Source organism: Dendrobates tinctorius, unplaced genomic scaffold (genome assembly GCF_039654945.1).
Source record: "Dendrobates tinctorius isolate UK_male_01 unplaced genomic scaffold, ASM3965494v1 ptg000171l, whole genome shotgun sequence".
Taxonomy (NCBI): domain Eukaryota; kingdom Metazoa; phylum Chordata; class Amphibia; order Anura; family Dendrobatidae; genus Dendrobates; species Dendrobates tinctorius.
The window spans coordinates 6,722,581-6,745,000 of NW_027361838.1; the positions used below are offsets into that span (position 1 = coordinate 6,722,581).

At 48.5% G+C, this 22,420-nt stretch overlaps 1 protein-coding gene across 2 annotated transcripts in view; it reads left to right on the top strand.

Annotated features, from left to right (window-relative positions):
• ROCK1 (Rho associated coiled-coil containing protein kinase 1) overlaps window positions 1-22,420 on the top strand; it is a 173,321-nt gene that overhangs the window by 99,487 nt on the left and 51,414 nt on the right. For both annotated transcript variants that reach the window (XM_073550864.1, XM_073550863.1), the window contains exons 17-21: window positions 1,015-1,121; window positions 3,445-3,595; window positions 10,360-10,520; window positions 12,164-12,348; window positions 21,387-21,456. In XM_073550864.1, coding sequence (XP_073406965.1) covers window positions 1,015-1,121; window positions 3,445-3,595; window positions 10,360-10,520; window positions 12,164-12,348; window positions 21,387-21,456 — 674 coding nt within the window. The remainder of the gene's footprint in view (window positions 1-1,014; window positions 1,122-3,444; window positions 3,596-10,359; window positions 10,521-12,163; window positions 12,349-21,386; window positions 21,457-22,420) is intronic.

Below are 22,420 nucleotides of genomic sequence, written 5' to 3' on the forward strand. Positions count from 1 at the left end.
GCAGTGAGCGGAGCAATGGTGACTTTTACGTACTGTGCGCCTCCGCACTCGTGGATTTCACTGTTTACTTTGTAGCTGTGATGCGGTGGTTAATAAATAGTGATGAGCGAACGAGCTGGGATAAAGCGTTATCCGCCATGTTTGGGTGATAACTGTCTTGACTTGCTCGAAAAATATGCTCGAGCACGCCGAAAACACTCAGCACATGAGCATGCTCAGTGGCACCTTATCCCAGCACGTTTGCTCATCACTATTAGTAAACTCTTCAACTTTTCAATAACCTCCCTCACAGTGGTTGGTGGAATATTTGCAAGGAAATAAATGTCATGAACTGACACTGAGCTGTTTCTTGAGTTCAGCGAGCTTCTTACGACCCATTCTGTCACTAATGTTAGTAAAGGCAGACTGCATGGCGAGGGGCTGGGTTTTATGCACCGGTGGTAATAAGACTAAATAAAATTTAAAAAATACAATTATTTTAAGAGGAAGACCCAATACTTGTCCATATAGAGTATGTGTGTATAAAATTTTTGCCTGTGACGACTTCGGGTATGATTCTTCAAATACTGTAAGTATTATTGGTCTTGCCCTTTATTTCACAAATATGACAAATGGATAAATAGACTAAAGTAATTAGTGGCACTGGTTAAAAACTGCATTGGTAAAATATGCGCAGAAGGACAATAAGTTGCGATCTGCAGGATAGCTCGTGGTACTGGTATCAAATGGAGCATTGTTCTGTTCTCGCGCGCCTCATTTTCTGGATGAGTATGATGCTGGCATGCCCCATCTGCCCAGACACTTATGATGTCTAAAGGGGCTTTCATCTCATTAGTAACAAGAAGTCCTATCCCTTCTGTGAGTTGGAGGTCTTATGTTGGTCCGTCCATGCTGTCATTTCATTAGGTTCTTAAGTGAAATCCTGTTACAAGTTTGTTGTAAATACAATTCTGCAGCTGATGAGTGTGGCATCATCTTATTGACATCTATATATTTTTTTTTTAATTCATACAGCGAAAATAACATCCATGCAAGAAGAGCTGAAGCATCTCAAACACAATCTTGAAAGGGCAGAAATGGATAGGAAAGAGGCATTGGATCTCCTGAACAAGTCAGAGAAAGTTAGTGCTATGAGACGTTCCTATTTACATGACATTCAGCTCCTGATGAAATAATTACATAATTAACGGAAATGAAATGTAAAATTCCGTACTGCATATGTTTATACTTTTTGTAAATGTGGGTGAGACTTGAAAGCTAGTGTCCTGATGGACAGGATGTACAATTACTGAAAGCGATCACATATCCAAAATGATGTACGGATTCCATAGTGCATAGACGTTCATACTGGCCATGACTTGTTTGTCTATAGTTTTGCTGCTTGCTCTGGGATATATATATACACTCACTGGCCACTTTATTAGGTACACCATGCTAGTAACGGGTTGGACCCCCTTTTGCCTTCAGAACTGCCTCAATTCTTCGTGGCAGAGATTCAACAAGGTGCTGGAAGCATTCCTCAGAGATTTTGGACCATATTGACATGATGGCATCACACAGTTGGCGCAGATTTGTCGGCTGCACATCCCTGATGCGAATCTCCCATTCCACCACATCCCAAAGATGCTCTATTGGATTGAGATCTGGTGACTGAGGAGGCCATTTGAGTACAGTGAACTCATTGTCATGTTCAAGAAACCAATCTGAGATGATTCGAGCTTTATGACATGGCGCATTATCCTGCTGAAAGTAGCCATCAGATGTTGGGTACATTGTGGTCATAAAGGGATGGACATGGTCAGCAACAATACTCAGGTAGGCTGTGGCGTTGCAACGATGCTCAATTGGTACCAAGGGGCCCAAAGAGTGCCAAGAAAAAATTCCCCACACCATGACACCACCACCACCAGCCTGAACCGTTGATACAAGGCAGGATGGATCCATGCTTTCATGTTGTTTACGCCAAATTCTGACCCTACCATCCGAATGTCGCAGCAGAAATCGAGACTCATCAGACCAGGCAACGTTTTTCCAATCTTCTACTGTCCAATTTCGATGAGCTTGTGCAAATTGTAGCCTCAGTTTCCTGTTCTTAGCTGAGAGGAGTGGTACCCAGTGTGGTCTTCTGCTGCTGTAGACCATCTGCCTCAAAGTTCGACGCACTGTGCGTTCAGAGATGCTCTTCTGCCTACCTTGGTTGTAACGGGTGGCAATTTGAGTCACTGTTGCCTTTCTATCAGCTCGAACCAGTCTGCCCATTCTCCTCTGACCTCTGGCATCAACAAGGCATTTCCGGCCACAGAACTGCCGCTCACTGGATTTTTTTTCTTTTTCGGACCATTCTCTGTAAACCCTAGAGATGGTTGTGCGTGAAAATCCCAGTAGATCAGCAGTTTCTGAAATACTCAGACCAGCCCTTCTGGCACCAACAATCATGCCACGTTCAAAGGCACTCAAATCACCTTTCTTCCCCATACTGATGCTCGGTTTGAACTGCAGGAGATTGTCTTGACCATGTCTACATGCCTAAATGCACTGAGTTGCCGCCATGTGATTGGCTGATTAGAAATTAAGTCTTAACACACAGTTGGACAGGTGTACCTAATAAAGTGGCCACTGAGTGTATATATATATATACACACACACACACACACACACACACACACACACACACACACTTGTGCTCAAAAGTTTACATATCCCGGCAGAATTGTTGCTTTCGCCTTTTTTTTTTTTTTTTTTGTTTAGAGAATATGAAAACACCAAAGCTTTTTCTCCACTCACGGTTAGTGGTTGGGTGAAGCCATTTATTGTCGAACTACTGTGTTTTCTTTTTTTTTAAATCATAATGACAACCCAAAACATGTAAATGACCCTGATCAAAAGTTTACATAACCTGGTGATTTTGGCCTGATAACATGCACAGAAGTTGACACAAATGGGTTTGAATGGCTACTAATGGTAACATTCTCCCCTGTGACCTGTTTGCTTGTAATCCGTGTGTATGCACATAAAAGCTGAGCGAGTTTCTGGGATCCAGACAGACTCTTGCATCTTTCATCCAGCCCCTGACGTTTCTGGATTGTGAGCCAAGGGGAAAGCAAAAGAATTGTCAACGGACCCAGAGGAAAAGGTAGTTGAACTGTATAAAACAGGAAAAAGATACAAAAAGATATCCAAGGAATTGAAAATGCCAGTCAACAGCGTTCAAACTGTGATTAACAAATAGAAAATCAGGGGCTTATACTATATATATGTATGTGCATCAATACACACATCCCTCCACACACACACAACCCCCCCACACACACACTGTGGTTTCCATTTTGATCTGAGCGTTTCACCTGCTCTTATGCTTTCGGCTTGACATTGCTGGCTCCATCTTTGGAAGTTGCTATTTGAGTGTTGATTGTATTAAGCATCCATGTGTTTTGTTTCTAACAGGAAAAGAACAATTTAGAAATAGAGCTGAACTATCAGCTGAAGTCTTTACAGCAGCGGTTGGACCAGGAGATCAATGAGCACAAGGTGACTAAGGCGAGGCTGAGTGACAAACACCAGTCATTTGAAGAAGAGAAGTCAGTGGCTATGTGTGGTGAGTCTGGTTTCCCTTTAGCTTATGATTCAATTGTAGCTGTGCTATAAATGGTGCTCCTGGTCCAGAAACCCCCTGCTTCCAGGTTGTAGTTTAAGGGGGGTTCAATTCTCCCTTCCTTGATCCAGCACTTTATCTCCACTGTTGTTCCCAGCGTCTGTTATTGTTCGCGGTGATGTTGTGTCAACAGTGCTGTAGCGGCCCCCCCATGATCACAAGTAATGATCACAAGTAATGATACCCCTTCTGGCGGTCAGAATGAAGCAGTAAAGTAATTATGTCCCATAGACTTGAATGGACGAGGACTTATGGTCTTTAGGTCTTATATAGACCAGTGTGATTTTTTTTTTTTTTATGTGTACTTTATTATTCGTCTTGGCACCTTGCACTTTAGCATATTTTTATTTTAAATTTTCTGTATTAATAAAAGTTATATTAGAACCGTGGGTGTTATGCTGCTGTCCACTAGGAGGTGACACTATGCATAATCTGAAAAAGATTAACTTTGGCTCCTCCTCTGCAGTATACACCCCTGGACGGCGTCAGCCTTCTCCAGTTTTTGCTTAGTGTCGCAAGGAGGCACACCTAAGATTTTTTTCTCTCTTCCGTTTTTTTCCTTAATTTTTTTCAACGGATTACAGATGAAGAAAAGCGGGTCTCCAGTGAGACCCCCGGCATGGCTCCCTCCTCGGTCCCCTATTAAGGGGTACCCGGTTGAGGTCGAGATGGCTCTTCCCCATGTCGCTCCTTCCCCAGTCCCTCGGGTACTGGTTCGAAGTCGAGAACCCCCCCTCCTTCCCCAGTTTCCTTGGGCTCTGGGTTGAGGTCGAGGGTAGGACGAAGCCCCCTGACGGTGACAGCAGCACCCTCCCTAATCCCCCTCTGGGGGCATTAGGTCGAGACACCGCAGGTAGGGCCTGTACCAGGCACCATTCGGCCACTTACATGTCCAGGGACCCCAGCCCAGCTGCGGGCTCCTGTTTGGACCGGGGGAGGTGCAGGCAGGCATGGCACTTGTCAGAGACAGGTCTCCCGGCACCCCTGTCTCTGCGGCAGCACCAGCTGCATAGCACCTCAAAGGGACCCCCCACATGGCCCAGGTGGCGCTCATGTCCCCACCGCTAGCCTACCGTTCAATCCGGGGGGGTCTGGTTGGAATCCGACCCTCCCCCGGACAATCGCGCCGTCCTGGAGCCCTTCTGGGCATGAGCTATCAAATTTAGGCCGCAGCTTCGGCCTAGCCGAAGTCGCCGCCTTATTCCCGCCCCCCGGCCCGCCCCCGGATGACGAAAAATGACACTTCAGTGTCATAGAAGGGGCGGATCGAGACAGGAAGGGCGCGCTTTTACATAGCTCCGCGCGCCCTTTTCAGCTCTCCGCCCCCTTCCCCCTCCACCTCAGAATCCGGTGGCCATCTTGCTGCACCTGAAGAAACTGAAGGCAGCACAGCAGTCTCTGGGGGGCACAAGAGGATTTACCAGCGCTGGACCTAGGGGGAGCACCGGTGGGGTAAGATCACAGCTGGGTTCTTTGTACTCAGCTGTGAGTTCCTGTAACCTAATACGCTCCCCTACTCCTCCTTTCCTCTGCGTAGATACACCTGTAGGGCCTCTGCGAATAGTTACTATGTCGGGCTCAAAAAAGGACCAGGCAAGACTGCTTTTTCGCAGTCTGCACAGCCTGCAAGGCCACTCTCCCCAGCGGCAGCACGTACCCGCACTGCTGGGACTGTACCCAAAGAACAGCAACGCTTCTGCGGCCGCTACTGCGCCAGAATGGGCGACTCAGATGTCGCAGTCTATAACAAAGTCTATAGATAACCTGACCTCCTCACTACTGCAGGCTCTGCAGGGTCATGTCTCGACTATGAACGTTACCCAGCAAAGGGACGTCCGGTATCAGGAACAGGCCGCTTACGACAGTTCGAGACGTAAGCGGACCCACAGGTCGCGTTCATCTGCGTCCTCACATAGCACTAGGTCGTCCCCCTCCAGGGAGAGACAGTGGCTACAGGTCACCGAGACCGTCCCCTGATACAGAGAGACAATGTGGATCTCCACAACGATCCCAGACCACACAAGACTCAGAGGGCATATGTGACTCCAACTCAGATAACGAAACAAGGAACGCTCTGCTCCCTTGTCCCCCTAACAATGCTGCGCTAGTTGAGGATATAATCTCTTCCATCCTTCGGGTGCTAGACTTTTCTGATCCAACCCCTGAAGTACCAGAACACAAGATTTCCTTTGAAAGTGTTCAGAAACCATCTGAGGTCTTTCTTGATCACCCGGAATTTCAAAAAAAAAAAAAAAAAATACTTTCTAAGCATTTTTCGCAGCCTGAGAAAACGCCAATCGCAAATACTTGAAAGCAAAGTACCCCTTCCCACAGAAGGACACTAAGGATTGGACAGATCCGCCTAAAGTGGATCCTCCAGTCTCTAGGCTGACAGCACAAACGCGTCTCTCGCTGCCTGACAGCTCAACCCTCAAGGACGCAGCAGACAGACAGGTAGAACGCATGGCTCGTTCAATCTTCGAGGCGGCAGGTGCCTCTTTAGCTCCTACATTTGCTTCAGTTTGGGCAGCCAAGGCCATTATGGCCTGGGCTGATCTATTACAACAGGGCCTCCAAGCTTCAAATCCTCAGCTGGCGGACCAGGCGGTGCAAATTGCAGTAGTGACAGATTACATGGAACATGCAGCGTTGGAGTCTGCAAGAGGGGTAGCGGAAATAGCATCAAATGCCATCACAATCCGGCATATTCTCTGGCTAAGACAATGGAAGGCGGATGCGGCCTTAAAAAAGTCCCTAACAAATCTCCCGTACTTCAGGGGCCGTCCTTTCGGTGGAAAGCTTGATATAATGATATCCAATGCTACCGGGGGTAAAAGTACTTCCCTCCCTCAGCTGAAACCAAAACGCACGTTTAAAAGACGTAATCAATCTCGTTTCCAGGGCTGTGGAGTCGGAGTCGGAGTCGTGGAGTCGGAGTCGGAGTCGGTGCTCATTTTGGTGGAGTCGGAGTTGGAGTCGGTATAAAATGGACCGACTCCGACTCCTAAAATATATAATAAATTGGGTACAGTAATTCAATGCAGGATGTGCTGAATATTTTTTCATAGGAGTTTGGGAAAGTTATGAAATGTCCTATAAATGGCTGTTATATTCCTGATCTAAGGCTACATTCACACACAACGTTTTTCCTGTGTTTTTTGAGGATACGTTTTTCAGCTGCAAAAGCTGATCATCTTTTTAAAAAACTGCATCACCTGAAAGGTTTTTGAGCTCATAGATAATGTTTTCAATAGCAAAAGCAGATTAGAAATCTGCTCTATCTATATATCCATTTATCCATATCTGTCTATCCATATCGTATCTGTACCAAAAAGAATGAAAACCGGGTAGTACACCAATATATATTCTGTTCTATCTAAACATCTTGATTATTGGATCATAAAAATGATTAAATGTCTGAGGTTCACATTGTACTACAATAAATTTTTCACTTAAATATAAGCAATATGTGTGGGAGTCGGAGTCGGAGTCGGAGTTGGAGTCGGAGTCGGTGTAAGGGAAATTGAGGAGTCGGAGTCGGAGTCGCAGGTTTGGCTTACCGACTCCACAGCCCTGCTCGTTTCCGTTCCTTTCGGAATTCTTCAGGCTAGTCATAACAGTTCCCCTCTCAGGGACAACACACGGGCGGCACAGAGGCCGGACAGAAACTGGCAGTCAAAGGAAAGCCAGGCAAAATCCAAGGGAGGGAAAGCTCAGACTTTTCATTCATCATTACTCATCCCCTCCGGAAAACACCCCACTTGTAGGCGGACGACTGCTACTCTTTCAGCAGGTCTGGCTGCCTATTACAGAAGACAGGTGGGTCAAGGAAATAGTGTCTTCAGGATACAAAATCGAGTTTACTACCAGCCCACCGCACAGGTTTTTTCTCTGTTCCTCCAAAACCTCCACTCAAAGCTCGAGCCTTCCATCAAGCGGTTTCATCCCTCCTGCAAGCAGGAGTCATAATACCGGTTCCAGCAGACGAGCGCTTACGAGGGTTCTACTCCAACCTGTTCGTGGTGCCCAAAAAGGGAGGCAGCGTCCGACCCATACTAGACCTCAAGCAACTGAATAAGTATGTTCGAGTTCGTCACCTTCGCATGGAATCCCTCCGGTCAATCGTTGCGTCCATGGAGGAAGGAGAATATCTCGCCTCCATAGACATACAGGACGCATACCTGCATATACCGATTGCTTCGCCCATCAGAGATTTCTCAAACTTGCAATCAACCAAGACCATTACCAGTTTGTGGCCCTCCCGTTTGGTCTCGCCAAGGCTCCCAGAACATTTACAAAGGACATGGCAGCTACCATGGACGTTCTGCACTCCAGAGGCATAGTAGTCGTTCCATACCTGGACGACCTCCTCATCAAGGCCCCCACCTTCAAGGACTGCGAGGTCAAAGTCTCAATCACGATCGACACTCTGAGTCGCCTGGGATGGTTAGTCAATTTACAGAAGTCCTCGACTACCCCAAGTCAGTCTCTGACCTTCCTGGGGATGCTATTTGACATCTCCAGGGGTCTGGTGATCCTCCCCAGGGACAAGGCACTGGCCCTCCGTTTGGGAGTTCACACTCTCCTCCGCGGTTTCCCCCGATCTCTCCGGTATGCCATGAGCGGACTGGGCAGGATGGCAGCGGCAATGGAGGCGGTACCATTTGCCCAGATTCACCTCAGACCCCATCCTCAAGTCCTGGGACAGGAATCTGTTCTCCCTCAAGAGAGAGTTCCGGTTATCAGCGAAAACCAGGAGGTTCCTGCACTGGTGGCTCCAGCCAACCTCGCTTGCAATGGGAAAATCCTTTTCTCTCCGGTCACTGAAAGGTTTTGACCACCGGCGCAAGCCTTACAGGTTGGAGCGCGGTACACCTACATCACAGAGTGCAACTCACAGCAGACGCTCCCTGGCGTCTCCCCACACGTCCCGAACTTCTGTCACAAGGCCTGTTCTTCCACCAGAAATCAGGGGCTCTCAATCTGACGGCGTGGCCATTGAGACCTGGTTTTTGACCCAAGCAGGTTTTTTCATCGGACGTTGTTAAAACCATGATCAGGGCTCGAAAGCCAACTTCAGCCAAAACTTACTATCGTACCTGGAAGGCTTTCTTCACATGGTGCGAATTTCGTGGGCACATCCCACTCCCCTATTCTCTTCCAAAGGTCCTCGGTTTCCTTCAGTCAGGCCTGGACGCCGGGCTATCCCTGGGCTCGCTTAAGAGCCAGGTGTCAGCGCTTTCAGTGCTCTTTCAGAGGCATTTTGCTAACAATCCGCAAGTGAAGACTTTTCTCCAAGGGGTTTCTCGATTGGTTCCCCCCTACAAACATCCGTCGGAGACGTGGGACCTCAACCTGGTCTTGACAGCACTACAGTCACCTCCTTTTGAACCCCTAAAGGAGGTCTCACTCCGCTTTCTATCACAGGAAGTGGTTTTTCCTGGTGGCAATCACCTCGCTACGCAGGGTGTCCGAACTTTCAGCTCTTTCCTGCAGACAACCCTTCCTGGTTTTTCATCAGGACAAGGTGGTTCTCCGTACAGTGCCATCCTTCCTTCCGAAGGTTGTGTCCACCTTCCACCTCAATGAGAAAATCTCATTACCATCTCTTTGCCCGGTTCCCGTTCATAGAGTGGAGAAGGCTCTGCATACGCTAGACTTTGTTAGGGCATTGCGTATTTACGTGTCTAGGACTGCTCCCTTCCGGAAGTCTAATTCACTTTTCCTTCTTCCAGAAGGCGTTCGCAAGGGCCTACCGGCTTTCAACGCCACCCTTGCTAGGTTGATCAAGTCCACCATTCAAGAAGCTTACCGCCTTAACAATTCTGCTCTTCCGGCCGGTATCACGGCTCACTCTACGCGGGCGGTAGGGGCCTCTTGGGCCATTCAGCATCAAGCCTCGGCACATCAAGTGTGTAAGACAGCCACTTGGACTAGCCTGCACACATTTACAAAACACTACAGAGTGCATACCCAGTCCTCAGGGTATGCGAGCCTGGGTAGACGGGTCCTGCAGGCGGCAGTACCCCAAATTTAGGGAACTGTCAGTACAATATTCGTCCACTGCTTCCCACCCAGGGACTGCTTTGGGACGTCCCACGGTTCTGTGTCCCCCAATAAGGCGACAGAGTAAAGGAGATTTTTGTGTACTCACCGTAAAATCTCTTTCTCTTAGCCTTTAATTGGGGGACACAGCTCCCACCCTGTTGCCCTTGCGGGCCGTTGTTACGTTTGGGTTCTCATATTGTTTGAGCTGGGTTCTCATATTGTTTGAGCTCATTTATGGTAGCCTTCTTACAGGCATGGTTATGTTTCTGGTATATTCCTCCTAATGCTTTTGCACAAAACTGGAGAAGGCTGACGCCGTCCAGGGGTGTATATTGCAGAGGAGGAGCCAAAGTTAATCTTTTTCAGATTATGCATAGTGTCGCCTCCTAGTGGACAGCAGCATAACACCCACGGTTCTGTGTCCCCCAATTAAAGGCTAAGAGAAAGAGATTTTACGGTGAGTACACAAAAATCTCCTTTTTACTCCAACACACTCATGAATGGAGTCGTGGTGCTCGTGCACGACTATGCTGCTGTGTTCGGTATTAAATTCAATTTAGTGATTGCCAAGTGGATCACTTTTTCTAGATATAGTGCTTTTTATACAGAGCATGTAATTACAATCGACCTTATCCAATCGCTATCTTTTTTGGTTTAAGAAATGGAAATGAAAGTGAAAGCAGAAAGAGCAGCGAAGGAGAAAGCGGAGAGCCGGAGGATGGAGATAGAGAAGCAGTGCTCCATGCTGGATTTTGACCTCAAGCAGTCATGTCAGAAATTGGAACACCTTGTCCAGCAGAAGGAAAGGCTGGAAGAGGAGGTATGGATGTATGGGCATGGAGGGTGCGGCCATTATGCTTGTACTGGGAAATGACAAGATAAATGGCTGCCTGGCTTTAATCTGTAAAGAAAATCTGTCTGGGATTTTTTTTTGTTATGTAATTAAAGAGCATCACGATGTAGGGGCTGAGAGCCCATTATCAGTGAAATGTCATTTACCGGCCTGTGGGTAGTTGTTTCAATAAAATCAGTGTTTTATCAGCAGGAGATTATCATTGCAGGGCTAGGTGTCTCGTGCCTCCTAGTCAGCTGCTCTGTATAACCCCGCCCACACCATTGATTAGCAGCTTACTGCTTATGCACAGTGCACACAAAAAGCTGCCAATCAGTGTTGTGGACGGCGCTATGCAGGGCTCTGTGTTCTGAGCACTGTTAGATCTGCAATAGAGAAAACAGTGATTGTATCAAATTAACACCACCCAGGTGAGCAAGTGACGCATTGCTGGCAATCCGGGTCCTTGTCCGTATATAATACAACTCAGATTACATAGCAAACACCTGGTGACAGATTCCCTGAAATAGCCACAGATTGAATGACTTTATAGGGAACCTGTCATGTCTGGTAACACTATAAATCTGTTAAAAATAAGTGCGGCACCAGGGAGAAAATGAAGTTTATTCCTCCTGGGAGCTGCCGTCATGCAGGCGTGCCAACGCAGCTTCAGTCACATCGCTGTAAGCATGCCGTGCAATAGTTTTCCGTTGTGACAGGTTCCATTTAAATCTAAAAGGGAAAGGAGTCTGTCACTTAAGGTACTGTCATACTTAGCGATGTACCAGCGATCCCGACCAGCGATATGACGCGGTCAGGATCGCTGGTACATCGCTAAGTGGTCGCTAGTGAGCTGCCACACAGGCAGATCTCACCAGCGACATCGCAGGGGTCGGGGGTCGCTACTTACTTGTCAGACTAGGCGATGAAGACGTCCTCCCGCCCGCGTCCACGCATCGCTCGTCATCACAGCAGGAAGCCCAGCAGGAAGCTGACGACGAGAAGCGGCCCAGGACGTTCTCGCGCGATCAGCGATAACCAGCGGGGGAGCGGTCGGAGGTAAGTATCAGACATAGCAATATCGCTAGCAATATCGCTGCTACGTCACAAAAACCAGTGACGTTATAGCGATATTGCTAGCGATATCGCTTAGTGTGACAGGCCCTTTAGTCTTAAGCCACTTATCCACAGCTTGTTCTTATGCAGATGGGGTTTAGTGTTCCAACCCTGGCCAATGTACTTCATGTAGTGTCCTCATCTTCACAATGCCTCTAATGCAAATAATATAGGCCACCATGGTTCACTGTGCCAGTAACATCATATGCTGGCATTACGGTTGCTGCTGCATCTCTATATAAAAAAAACAAGAGAACATTACACAGGAATAGACGTTATGTAATTATTTATTGAAAAAGTAGGGTTTTTTTTTTTTTTTTCACCCTTTGGTTTAGGAAGACAGTTTGCATTATTTTAACCATTGATTGTCTAATTTCTGCTGCCCTTTCATTTACTCATAAATTGTAAATTTTTTGTAATTTTTTGTGCTTCATGGATTGTTAACGCTCATAGATCAGAAGTATGACAGGAGACTACTTTGTCACAAAAGCCAGCTCCGTCTTTCTGTTCTGCAGGTAAAATATCTGACGCAGCAGCTGGAGCAAGAGGCGAAGAAAAGGATAACGGCGCAGAATGAGCTGAAGGTGCACGCGTTTGAGGCGGACAATTTGAAGGGATCCGAGAAACAGTTAAAACAGGAAATTAATACGTTGTTGGAGGCGAAGAGGTTGTTGGAGTTTGAGCTGGTGCAGTTGACCAAGTACGTACGTTGAACTTCTGTACATCAATGTTTTGTATTCAGTAGGTTGGCTTAAAGCTGATCAGTCACCAGATTACACAGCACATGCATACTTTACGAAATAGATGTCTTGGAGCTGATAATGATGCTGTAATTACTTAGAAAGTCTGTCTCCAAATAGCTGTGTGATCATTTATAACAGTTTAACTCCTTCTGCACCCACCTTGCCTGACTGACAGCTCCTCAGTGTCCCCCCTTCTGCGGAGATCTCACTTTGCTCAGTACAAACTCCATCTTTCAGTCAGGCTTGGTGAGAGAGACTGAATACACTCCAGAGCTATTTCATATACCTGGAATCCTCTTTATATCTGAATTTTAAAGCCATTTGACTTGGTTTTTCATAGTATATACACTAGTTTCATAATTCTGGTGACAGATGAGCTTTAATCTATGCAGTTCTAGTTATATCATGTAGTCTGTATCATTAATAACGGTTTGCCCCACCGGCAAAGCTCCTATTATGAGGACATAAGACCCACTTGTGCTCCCTCTTGCATGTTCTGTTGCCATATTGAAAGTGTAGGTGCAAGGCCTGTTAGAACTACACCTGATCAGTGCCAGGTATTTCTTTATCGCCTTATTGGGGGACACAGAATACCATGGGTGTATGCTGCTGCTGCTAGGAGGCTGACACTATGCAAATACAGAAAATTAGCTCCTCCCCGGCAGTATACACCCACCGACAGGCACCAAGCATCTCAGTTTGTGCTTAGTGTCTGTAGGAGGCGGACCGGGATCTCCCAAGATCCGCAGTTATTAATCCAATTTTTCCTTTCAGGGTTTAGTTTGAACTTTTTAATCCTTCTTTTATCTTTTAGGTTTTTCCGTTGGGAAACAGGGTATACTTATCACCCTGATTCCTATATCATGCGGCTGAGCGAGCAGTGTGGTGTCATCCACATCGCAACTCTCAGTACCGCAGGCAGGACTTTTCCCTATCACCTTCCGGTGATAAGGGTTGTGGACAGGTGGCTGGTCCTTGCCGAATCCCCCTCCTCACCCCTCTCTCGGGACAGGGCTGAGAGGAAGACGGCGATCGCAGGTGGTTCAAGCCGTCTTCTGCAGGATGCGGGTACAGAGGACTCCTTCCCCTCTCAGCGGCCTGCCGTTTCCCCGTGGGCCCCTGTGGTCATCCTCTTCAGGGACGTCAGGTAAGTGCCTGTACGTTCCCTCCGGCCCCCGCATAAGCTCCAGTGCATGGAGAAGTTGGACCTTGGGATTACAGGTCCACTGTTTTTGAATCTCCCGCCCTTTCTGCCTGCCGCGCGCTCACACAATGGAATGCGGACACTATCCCTTCCCCTCTTCTAGTCAGGGAGACGCTGCGGATCCCTTCACTCACCGCAGCAGCGTCGCAAGCAGGGGACCACTTCATATTACTTCCTGAGCGCGGTATGTCGGGGTGGGCAAGGGGTTGCAGCGCCGGCGCGGGCGCCGTCACTTTCACTTTCCCCTCAGCCAGGGGAATTTCTCTGCTCCCTCCTCCGTTCCTCAGCGCGCTCTTTCAGTGCGCCTTTTCTAGCCCATCACAGGGCTTCTTTCTCTTTGGAATGCCAGCCTCCCCTCTCTGTCATGCCCCCTCCGTCGCTGGTAGCCAATCACGGCGCAGCCGCTAAGCTCCGCCCCCCCATCTTCCAGCACAAGGATTTCCTGGTTTTTCACTCCTTCCTGCGCTGCTTGGGGGACACTTCGGCGTTTCTTCTGCTGCTCACAGAATCTCGGTAGGCTCGGCTCTGGGACAGGGATTAGCTCTCCTCGGCAGTTATTCCCTAATTTCTGCGGCCATTCATTGCAGTTCACTTATGCCCAACCCTTCAGGGGATCTCTGCTTCAGGCCCACCGCTACCTATTACGCCTGTGCGCGCTGTAAAAAGAAGTGGGCATCGGGTCAGTCGTCCCCATTCTGCCCCCCCTGCAGTCCTTCCAATATGTCAGCATCTCAGGAACGCACAGAATCCCGGGCGGAGGGCGCTCTTCCCTCCTCTCTCCCCCCCGGAGTGGGCCGTTACAATGTCACAGTCTGTTTCTGACTTGACAAAAGTATCAGTCGCTGGTCCAGGTCTTAGAACGATTACCTCAGCTATCCTCAGCCACCTCTGCCCCGACCACCTCTCGGGGTGAGTCGTCCGCACCTGACCGCGACCTTCAGAGAGACAGACAGGGAAGGACTTCTCGGAAGCGGGCTCTGTCCACTTCGTCTTCGAGCTCGCAGGGCCCTTCCGCTCCCAGGCCTCCTTCTCCTTCCTCGGAGGACAGCCTTCAGTCAGGCGATGATTCTCATTCGGAAGCTAGCTCAGAGGGGAACAGCGTTTCTAAAACGCGGGACATGGTCGATAGTCTTCTTGCAGCTATCTTCCAAACACTAAAGCTTAAACAGGATGAGGCTCCAGCTCAGGAAAGCTCGGTTCTCCTTAGACGAGCCAGACCTCCGTCTCGAACATTTCCCAATCACAACGATTTCGATACTACCTTATCCAAACACTGGGAGCGCCCTGAGCAACGTTTCTCAGGCCGCAAGTACTTGGACGTTCTGTACCCCTTTGACGCAGAACTGCTGTCTAAGTGGTCCAAGGCTCCAGAGGTAGATCCTCCAGTATCCCGGATAGCCTCTAAAACGGTGCTCTCGCTGCCCGACGGGGCATCGCTCAAAGATCCTACTGACAGGCAGATTGAATCTCTGGCTAAGTCTATCTTTGAGGCATCTGGCGCCTCTCTGCCCTATTTTCGCATCCGCCTGGGTGGCGAAGGTCATTTCCGCTTGGGCAAAAATTCTTCGCAGAGGTATCTTAGCGTTAGCTCCTCAAGACGAGTTGGCAGATCTTGCAGATCAGATTAACCAGGCGGGTAAATACCTTTTGGCCGCGTCCTTGGACGCGGCCGGCTGCGTAGCAAGGGCTAACAGCAACATAGTAGCTGTACGCCGAGTCCTTTGGCTAAAGTCGTGGAATGCGGACACTACTTCGAAAAAGTCGCTTACCAATCTGCCGTTCCATGGCTCTAGGCTCTTTGGAGCAAAGCTGGATCAGATAATTTCCGATGCCACTGGAGGTAAAAGTACTTCGCTTCCCCAGTCTCGACCAAAACGTCCCTTCAACAGAAGGGGGTTTCGACCATTCAGGCCCTTTCGTCCCTTCCCTGCCACGGAGAGAGCCACTCAACAGGATCGGCCGCCTGCCACCAGGGAGCGGGATCAGAGGAAACCTTCCTACAAACCCGCTCCTCGCTGGAGATCTAGAGGACAATATTCCATATCTGCAGGAGCCAATTCCGGCAGATTTTCGTCTAAGTGACGGGTCACCCCCACCTGGAATTTCTTCCAGGGTGGGCGGCAGACTTTCCTTTTTCGCGGATGCTTGGCTGTCCATTGTAGACGACGCTTGGGTCAGAGAACTCGTCGCATCCGGTTACAAAATCGAATTTTCTTCACTCCCGAACAGACGGTTTTTCCGGTCTCGGCCTCCGTGACAGCGGGCCCAGGTTCCGGGTTTTCTGCAGGCCATCTCCTCCCTCCTTTCCGCCGGAGTCATTGTTCCCGTTCCCTCAGACGAACGGTTTTCCGGGTTCTACTCCAATCTCTTTGTAGTCGCGAAGAAAGACGGCTCTCTTCGTCCTATTCTGGACCTCAAATTGCTCAATCGCCACGTGAAGATTCTTCATTTCAGGATGGAGTCTCTTCGGTCGGTGATTGCCTCCATGGAGCCCGGGGGATTTTCTCTGCTCGGTGGACATTCGAGATGCCTATCTGCACATTCCAATATGTGTGCAACATCAGAAGTATCTTCGATTTGCGTTTCAGGGAGACCATTTTCAGTTCACAGCTCTTCCTTTCGGCCTGGCTTCAGCGCCCCGGGTTTTCACGAAGGTGATGGCGACCGTCATGGCCATCCTTCGCTCCAGAGGGATCCTCATCATCCCTTATCTGGACGATCTTTTGATCAAGGGTTCGTCTCGCCAGGACACTCTCCGGAGCCTTCAGATAACCCTGGACACTCTCAGCCGCCTAGGTTGGCTGGTCAACAAGGAGAAGTCCATTCTGATCCCCACCCAGCGTCTGACCTTTCTGGGTATGGAATTCGACACGGAGCTAGCCCGTGTTTTTCTTCCAAAGGAAAAATTTACAACTCTGTCCAAGGGCATCAGAACTCGCAAGAGGCCTGCTCCCATTCCCATTCGGTTCTGCATGAAGGTCCTGGGGAAGATGGTGGCCTCCATGGAAGCAGTGCCCTTTGCGCAGTTTCACCTCCGCCCCCTCCAGCTGTCTCTGCTTTCAGCCTGGGACAAGACCACGATGTCCTTGGACCGTCCTATTCGGCTTCCTCTCAGAGTGAGGCAGTCTCTCGCTTGGTGGCTACGGCCAGCGTCAGTTCTCCAAGGGAGGTCCTTTCTTCCGCCTCAGTGGCAAATCATCACCACCGATGCGAGCCTCCTAGGATGGGGAGCCGTGTTCCATCAGAAAGCGGCCCAAGGCCGCTGGAAGCCACAGGAGTCTCTCCTTCCAATCAATCTTTTGGAGATCAGGGCAATTTTCCTGGCTCTTCTTTATTGGCAGCCCCTCCTCTCCGGCAAGCCGGTCCGTATTCAGTCGGACAACGCCACGGCTGTGGCGTACATAAACCATCAGGGGGGCACGCGCAGCAAACAAGTAATGTCAGAAGTGGCCAAGATATTACGCTGGGCAGAACGTTACGTTCCGACAATCTCCGCCGTCCATATTCCAGGGGTGGAAAATTGGGCAGCCGACTTTCTGAGTCGCCAGGGCCTAGCGTCCGGCGAATGGTCCCTGCACCCCGCGGTTTTCTCTCAGATATGCGACCGTTGGGGCACCCCGGATGTCGATCTCATGGCTTCTCGGATGAACCACAAGGTGCCGCAGTTCGTAGCCAGGTCCAGGGACCCTCTAGCCGTCGCATGCGACGCACTGGTGACTCCGTGGTCCCAGTTTCAACTTCCGTATCTGTTCCCGCCTCTGGCATTGATCCCTCGGGTGGTCAAAAAGATAAAATCGGAAGGCGTACCAGTGATTCTAGTCGCTCCAGATTGGCCAAGACGGCCTTGGTACGCGGAACTGGTCAACATGCTCGCGGACGTTCCCTGGAGGCTTCCGGACCGTCCAGACCTTCTCTCGCAAGGCCCCCTTTACCACGAGAATTCTCAGTCTCTGAGTTTGACGGCATGGCCGTTGAGACCGCAATTCTGAAGGAATCAGGTCTGTCCAGTCAGGTTATTCAAACTATGATCAGAGCCAGGAAACCAGCTTCTTCCCGCATTTACTATAGGTACTGGAAGGCTTTTTTCCGTTGGTGTGATGATAAAGGAGTCTTCCCAATGTCCTTTTCTATCCCATCTATCCTTGGGTTTCTTCAGTCTGGGTTGGACGCGGGTCTGTCCCTCAGTGCGCTCAAGGGCCAAGTTTCCTCTCTCTCTATTTTCTTCCAAAGAGAGCTAGCTTCTCTACCACAGGTCAAAACTTTTCTGCAAGGGGTTTCCCACGTGGCTCCTCATCATTCGCCAATAGATCCGTGGGATCTCAACCTCGTTCTTGGCGCTCTCCAGAAGGCGCCGTTCGAGCCTCTCCAGGACATCCCTTTGTCCCTTCTCTCTTGGAAGGTCACCTTTTTGATCGCCATTTCATCCATCAGATGGGTTTCTGAATTGGCGGCCTTGTCATGTCGTTCCCCTTACCTCATTCTCCATCAGGACAAAGCCGTCCTCAGGCCCGTTCCTTCTTTTCTTCCAAAGGTGGTTTCCGCTTTCCATATCAATGAGGATATCGTCCTTCCTTCTTTTTGTCCGGCTCCGTCTCATCCTCTTGAGAAGTCTCTCCACAAACTGGACGTAGTTAGAGCCCTGCGTGTCTATCTTGCCAGGACCTCTTCCTTTCGTCTGTCCGATTCCTTGCTGATCATCTCTGAAGGTCGTCAGAAGGGCCTTCCGGCTTCCAAATCCACGATCGCTCGCTGGATTCGTTCTACCATTCTGGAAGCGTATCGTCTTCAGGAAAAGCGGCCCCCTCCGGGAGTAAGAGCTCACTCCACCCGGGCTGTGGCGGCTTCGTGGGCTGCTCGTCACCAGGCCTCGGCCATGCAAATTTGCAAGGCTGCAACCTGGTCATCTTTGCACACCTTCACGAGGTTCTACAGGGTTCATACCCAGGCTTCGTCTGATGCTGTGGTTGGTAGGAAGGTTCTGCAGGCGGCGGTGGCGCACCGGCCGACCTGAGTCTTTCGGTTACTTTCGTTCCTTTTTGCTGTTCCCACCCTTGGGACTGCTTTGGGACGTCCCATGGTATTCTGTGTCCCCCAATAAGGCGATAAAGAAAGATGGATTTTTGGTTCTTACCGTAAAATCTCTTTCTTGGAGCCTTCATTGGGGGACACAGCACCCTCCCTGTTTAAGTTGTACCGTGTTGGGTCTTATAGTCCCTTGTTGGGTTGGTACATATGTTTCGAGTTTTTCTCGTTGCTTCTCCTACTGCTTTTTCACCAACTGAGGTGCTTGGTGCCTGTCGGTGGGTGTATACTGCCGGGGAGGAGCTAATTTTCTGTTTTTGCATAGTGTCAGCCTCCTAGCAGCAGCAGCATACACCCATGGTATTCTGTGTCCCCCAATGAAGGCTCCAAGAAAGAGATTTTACGGTAAGAACCAAAAATCCATCTTTTCTCATCTTCTATAGTAATGGCATATGGCTAAGAGATGCCATCGCTTTTTCAAAGGTGGGGGGTTGAGTCTTTGGGACCCTTACTTTCCTAAGAGTGGAGGGGACACAGTTTTGCTTTACTTCTGAATTATCCAATGAGGGATTATCAGAAGGATTGTGTGGCCATGTAGTGCAAACGTATGTAGCAGTCATGGATGTCCAGGTTTTATGGCAGCAGGAAAGCCTTGTCCACCATTGCTGTGGTTTTGGCATGGTCTCCTGCTAATTAGCCTGTTCTCAGGGCTAAGTTCTGATGTTTGGGGACATAAAGTCTACCAGAGAGCTGTGGAGTGGCGTTAATACCCTACATTCTTGGCTGTAATATGTATATTTGATTTATACTTCGGCAGACACGGACGTTCTTGGCAAGATGTTAAAGGTATGCCCATGTTCCTAATGCTTGTTTTTCTCGGTGCTCATACTCCTTAATCCGTCTGATTGCCAGCACACGTCAAGTGTCACTTTAGTAATGGTTTTAATATGTGCGACACCAAAGTGGAGCCTCAGATAGGATTAGCTTTTCATCTGCCACCGCTGCTGAATGATGTTGTCCTATATTTGGAGGGCACCGCCAGCGGCCGTACACCTACTAGGACCATTGTATTACTCTTCATGGTTGATTCTTTTGTGATCCTGTTCGCTGCTCTGCTCAGATCTATGCCATCTGTGCAGTGAATTAAAGTGTAACTAGTAGAAGCCCCTCCATTCCCTAATGGCTGCTGGGGGATGTGTAGTATGAGAGGTAAGTGCTACTGTGTGATGGTAGGGACCATGCTTGGCTGCTACATGGTTGAGATGCGCTAAGGAAAAATTCTGTTTTCATAAGTTTTTCACAGTTAAAGGGGTTTTTCCATGAACAAAAGTTCATTTTAATCAAGAGATCTTGGAATAATTTTCACAATTGGATATGTTTAATAAAATGTTCCTGTGCTGAGATATTATAAATGTGCCCCTGCTGTGTACTTTGTAATGGCTGTGTCTGACTGTACAGGAACATGGTCTGATCATGCCACAGCTCCTGGGTAGGGGAGGACGCAAAAGAGAGTATACAGACAGTCCTTACGGTTATCAATAAAACATCTTAAGAGCACGTTAAACTGAGTGTCGTGGGGTTCCTACCTATACTATTGTTAGGTGGGACAACCCTTACCAGCAGGCACCAGTTTCCAAGCTACAAAAGCCAACCAGAATTTGACTATATACCGTGCAATGCCAGCTATGGACTATGTCTCTTGTTTCCCACAAACAAAAGTACATTCTAAGCAAAAGATCTTGGAATGATAATCATTTCCACAATTGAATGTATTTAAATAAAATGTTCCTGTGCTGAGATAATCCTGTAAATGTGCCCCTGCTGTGTACTGTGTAATGGCTGTGTCTTACCGTACAGGAACATGGTCTGATCTTAACACATGTCCTGGACAGGGAATAAGCAAAAGAGTATTCAGACAGGACAGCACAGGATTGCAGCTGATTCTTTCTTTGACGTAAAACATTGTTTAAAAATAGGCAGTGAAATGTTTTATTTCAAAGAAAACATCATTTGTTATCCCATGTTGTCCTGCCATCATTTTGGTCTACTGCAGACCTTGGTAACAAAAAAAAAACAAAAAAAAAATTAAATCTTAACCCGCACGTCTAAGTGAGAGTCGTGGTTCTTGTACTATTCTCTGAAACCTGCAGTAACAACAATTGTCTGATTCGCGCTGCTCATGCTTCGGGTCGCATGAGACCGATGACGGCTCACTTTTAAGCTTTGTTTACTCCATTTGTATACTGAGCTGCTTTTGAGAATCGGTTATGCTTAGTGACGAGTGAATGTGCTCGTATAGGGTGTCTTCCGAGCATTCTCAGGTGCCTGCGTCTGCCTGTCTCGCAGTTGTTAGACAGCCACAGCATACGCAGTTTGCCTGTTTGTTAGATTCACGGCTGACTAGATACAAAGTACAAAAAAGATGAAGACAGCACTCCTTTTTTTAGAAAAAATACAGTGGTTTATTAGCCCATATGGGCTCCTGTGACATCTCGGATCAAAGTGTGAGCTTTTCTGAAAGCTTGAGAAAAGCTTGTGTCTGTGTCTATATATGTATATATACTATGCCGTTTTTTTATGGATAAGAAACTGAGTGTTTTTCATGTTTGAACTTAGCCTATGAACAACTGAAAATAAGTACATTTTCTCAAGTCACTTGGATGACTAAAGATAAAACATTTGGATTGACATTTGGACAATGTGTTTATAGCTCTGAAATCCTAAAATAGCTGCTGTTCATCTTAATTTTTTTTTTTGTTCCTTCAATAGGCAGTACAGAGGCAATGAGGGTCAAATGAGGGAACTTCAGGACCAACTTGAAGCTGAGCAGTATTTTTCAGTAAGTGATGTGTTAATCATCTGTGTTTTTTGCATATGGAATGATTTTAGAGGAGTTTACCATGGTTGGCAATGTCCAAGGTGAATACAGAATTATACTTCAAATAGAATCCTGCTCCGTCTGTAGCGGGGTAACATACAGCTCCCCTACGACTCCTCTAAAAGAACGTAGCTGTACAGTACAGTGCTAAGCCTTCTCTCATGTTAAAATTCAGATTTATACTGAGCAATGACGTCTGATTATCAGATGCACTTTTTATCGCCTCCCCCGCATGGCCAGAGTCTAAGCCAGATTGGGTAGAAATATTTGGCTTTGCCGGCTTTATTAGTACTTGCTATGTTCTATGTGTTTACACACATGTAGTATTTATAAGCTATTAAATTAATCCAGATGAAAACGAATACTGCTACTCAGCGTCGGACTGGCCCACCGGGGAGCCGGAGGATTCTCCGGTGGGCCCTGGCATCTGGTGGGCCCTGGCCCCTGCTGGCATACAGGGCCAGCAGTTGCCTTGGGCCCCCACTGCTCCAGGGGCTCCCAGCCAGTGCCACACAGCTGTTATGGGGGCCCGTGCCAGCGGAGCAGCAGCGGGTGTCAGGAGGCAGGAGCCCCTGTCCCCGCTACTAAAGAGAAATGAATATTCACTGCGAAGCAGTGAATATCATTTCACTCTCGGTCTCCACTCCCCGGGGCCCCGCCCCCCAGCCTAGGCAGCCGGCCCAGCCCTCAATTGCAGTGGAAGAGAGAGCGTCTCTCTCCCATCAGTCCCCTCTGCTCCTGACTCACAGCCGGTGCGCGATGACGTCACCATCGTGCACCCGCTGTGTGTCTGGCAGATGGGACAGCTCCTGAGTCTGAAGCCGGCATAAGCATGGGAGTTAGGAGGAGAGGTGAGTACTGTGATTTTTTTTTTTTTATCTATCTATCTATCTATCTATCTATCTATCTATCTATCTATCTATCT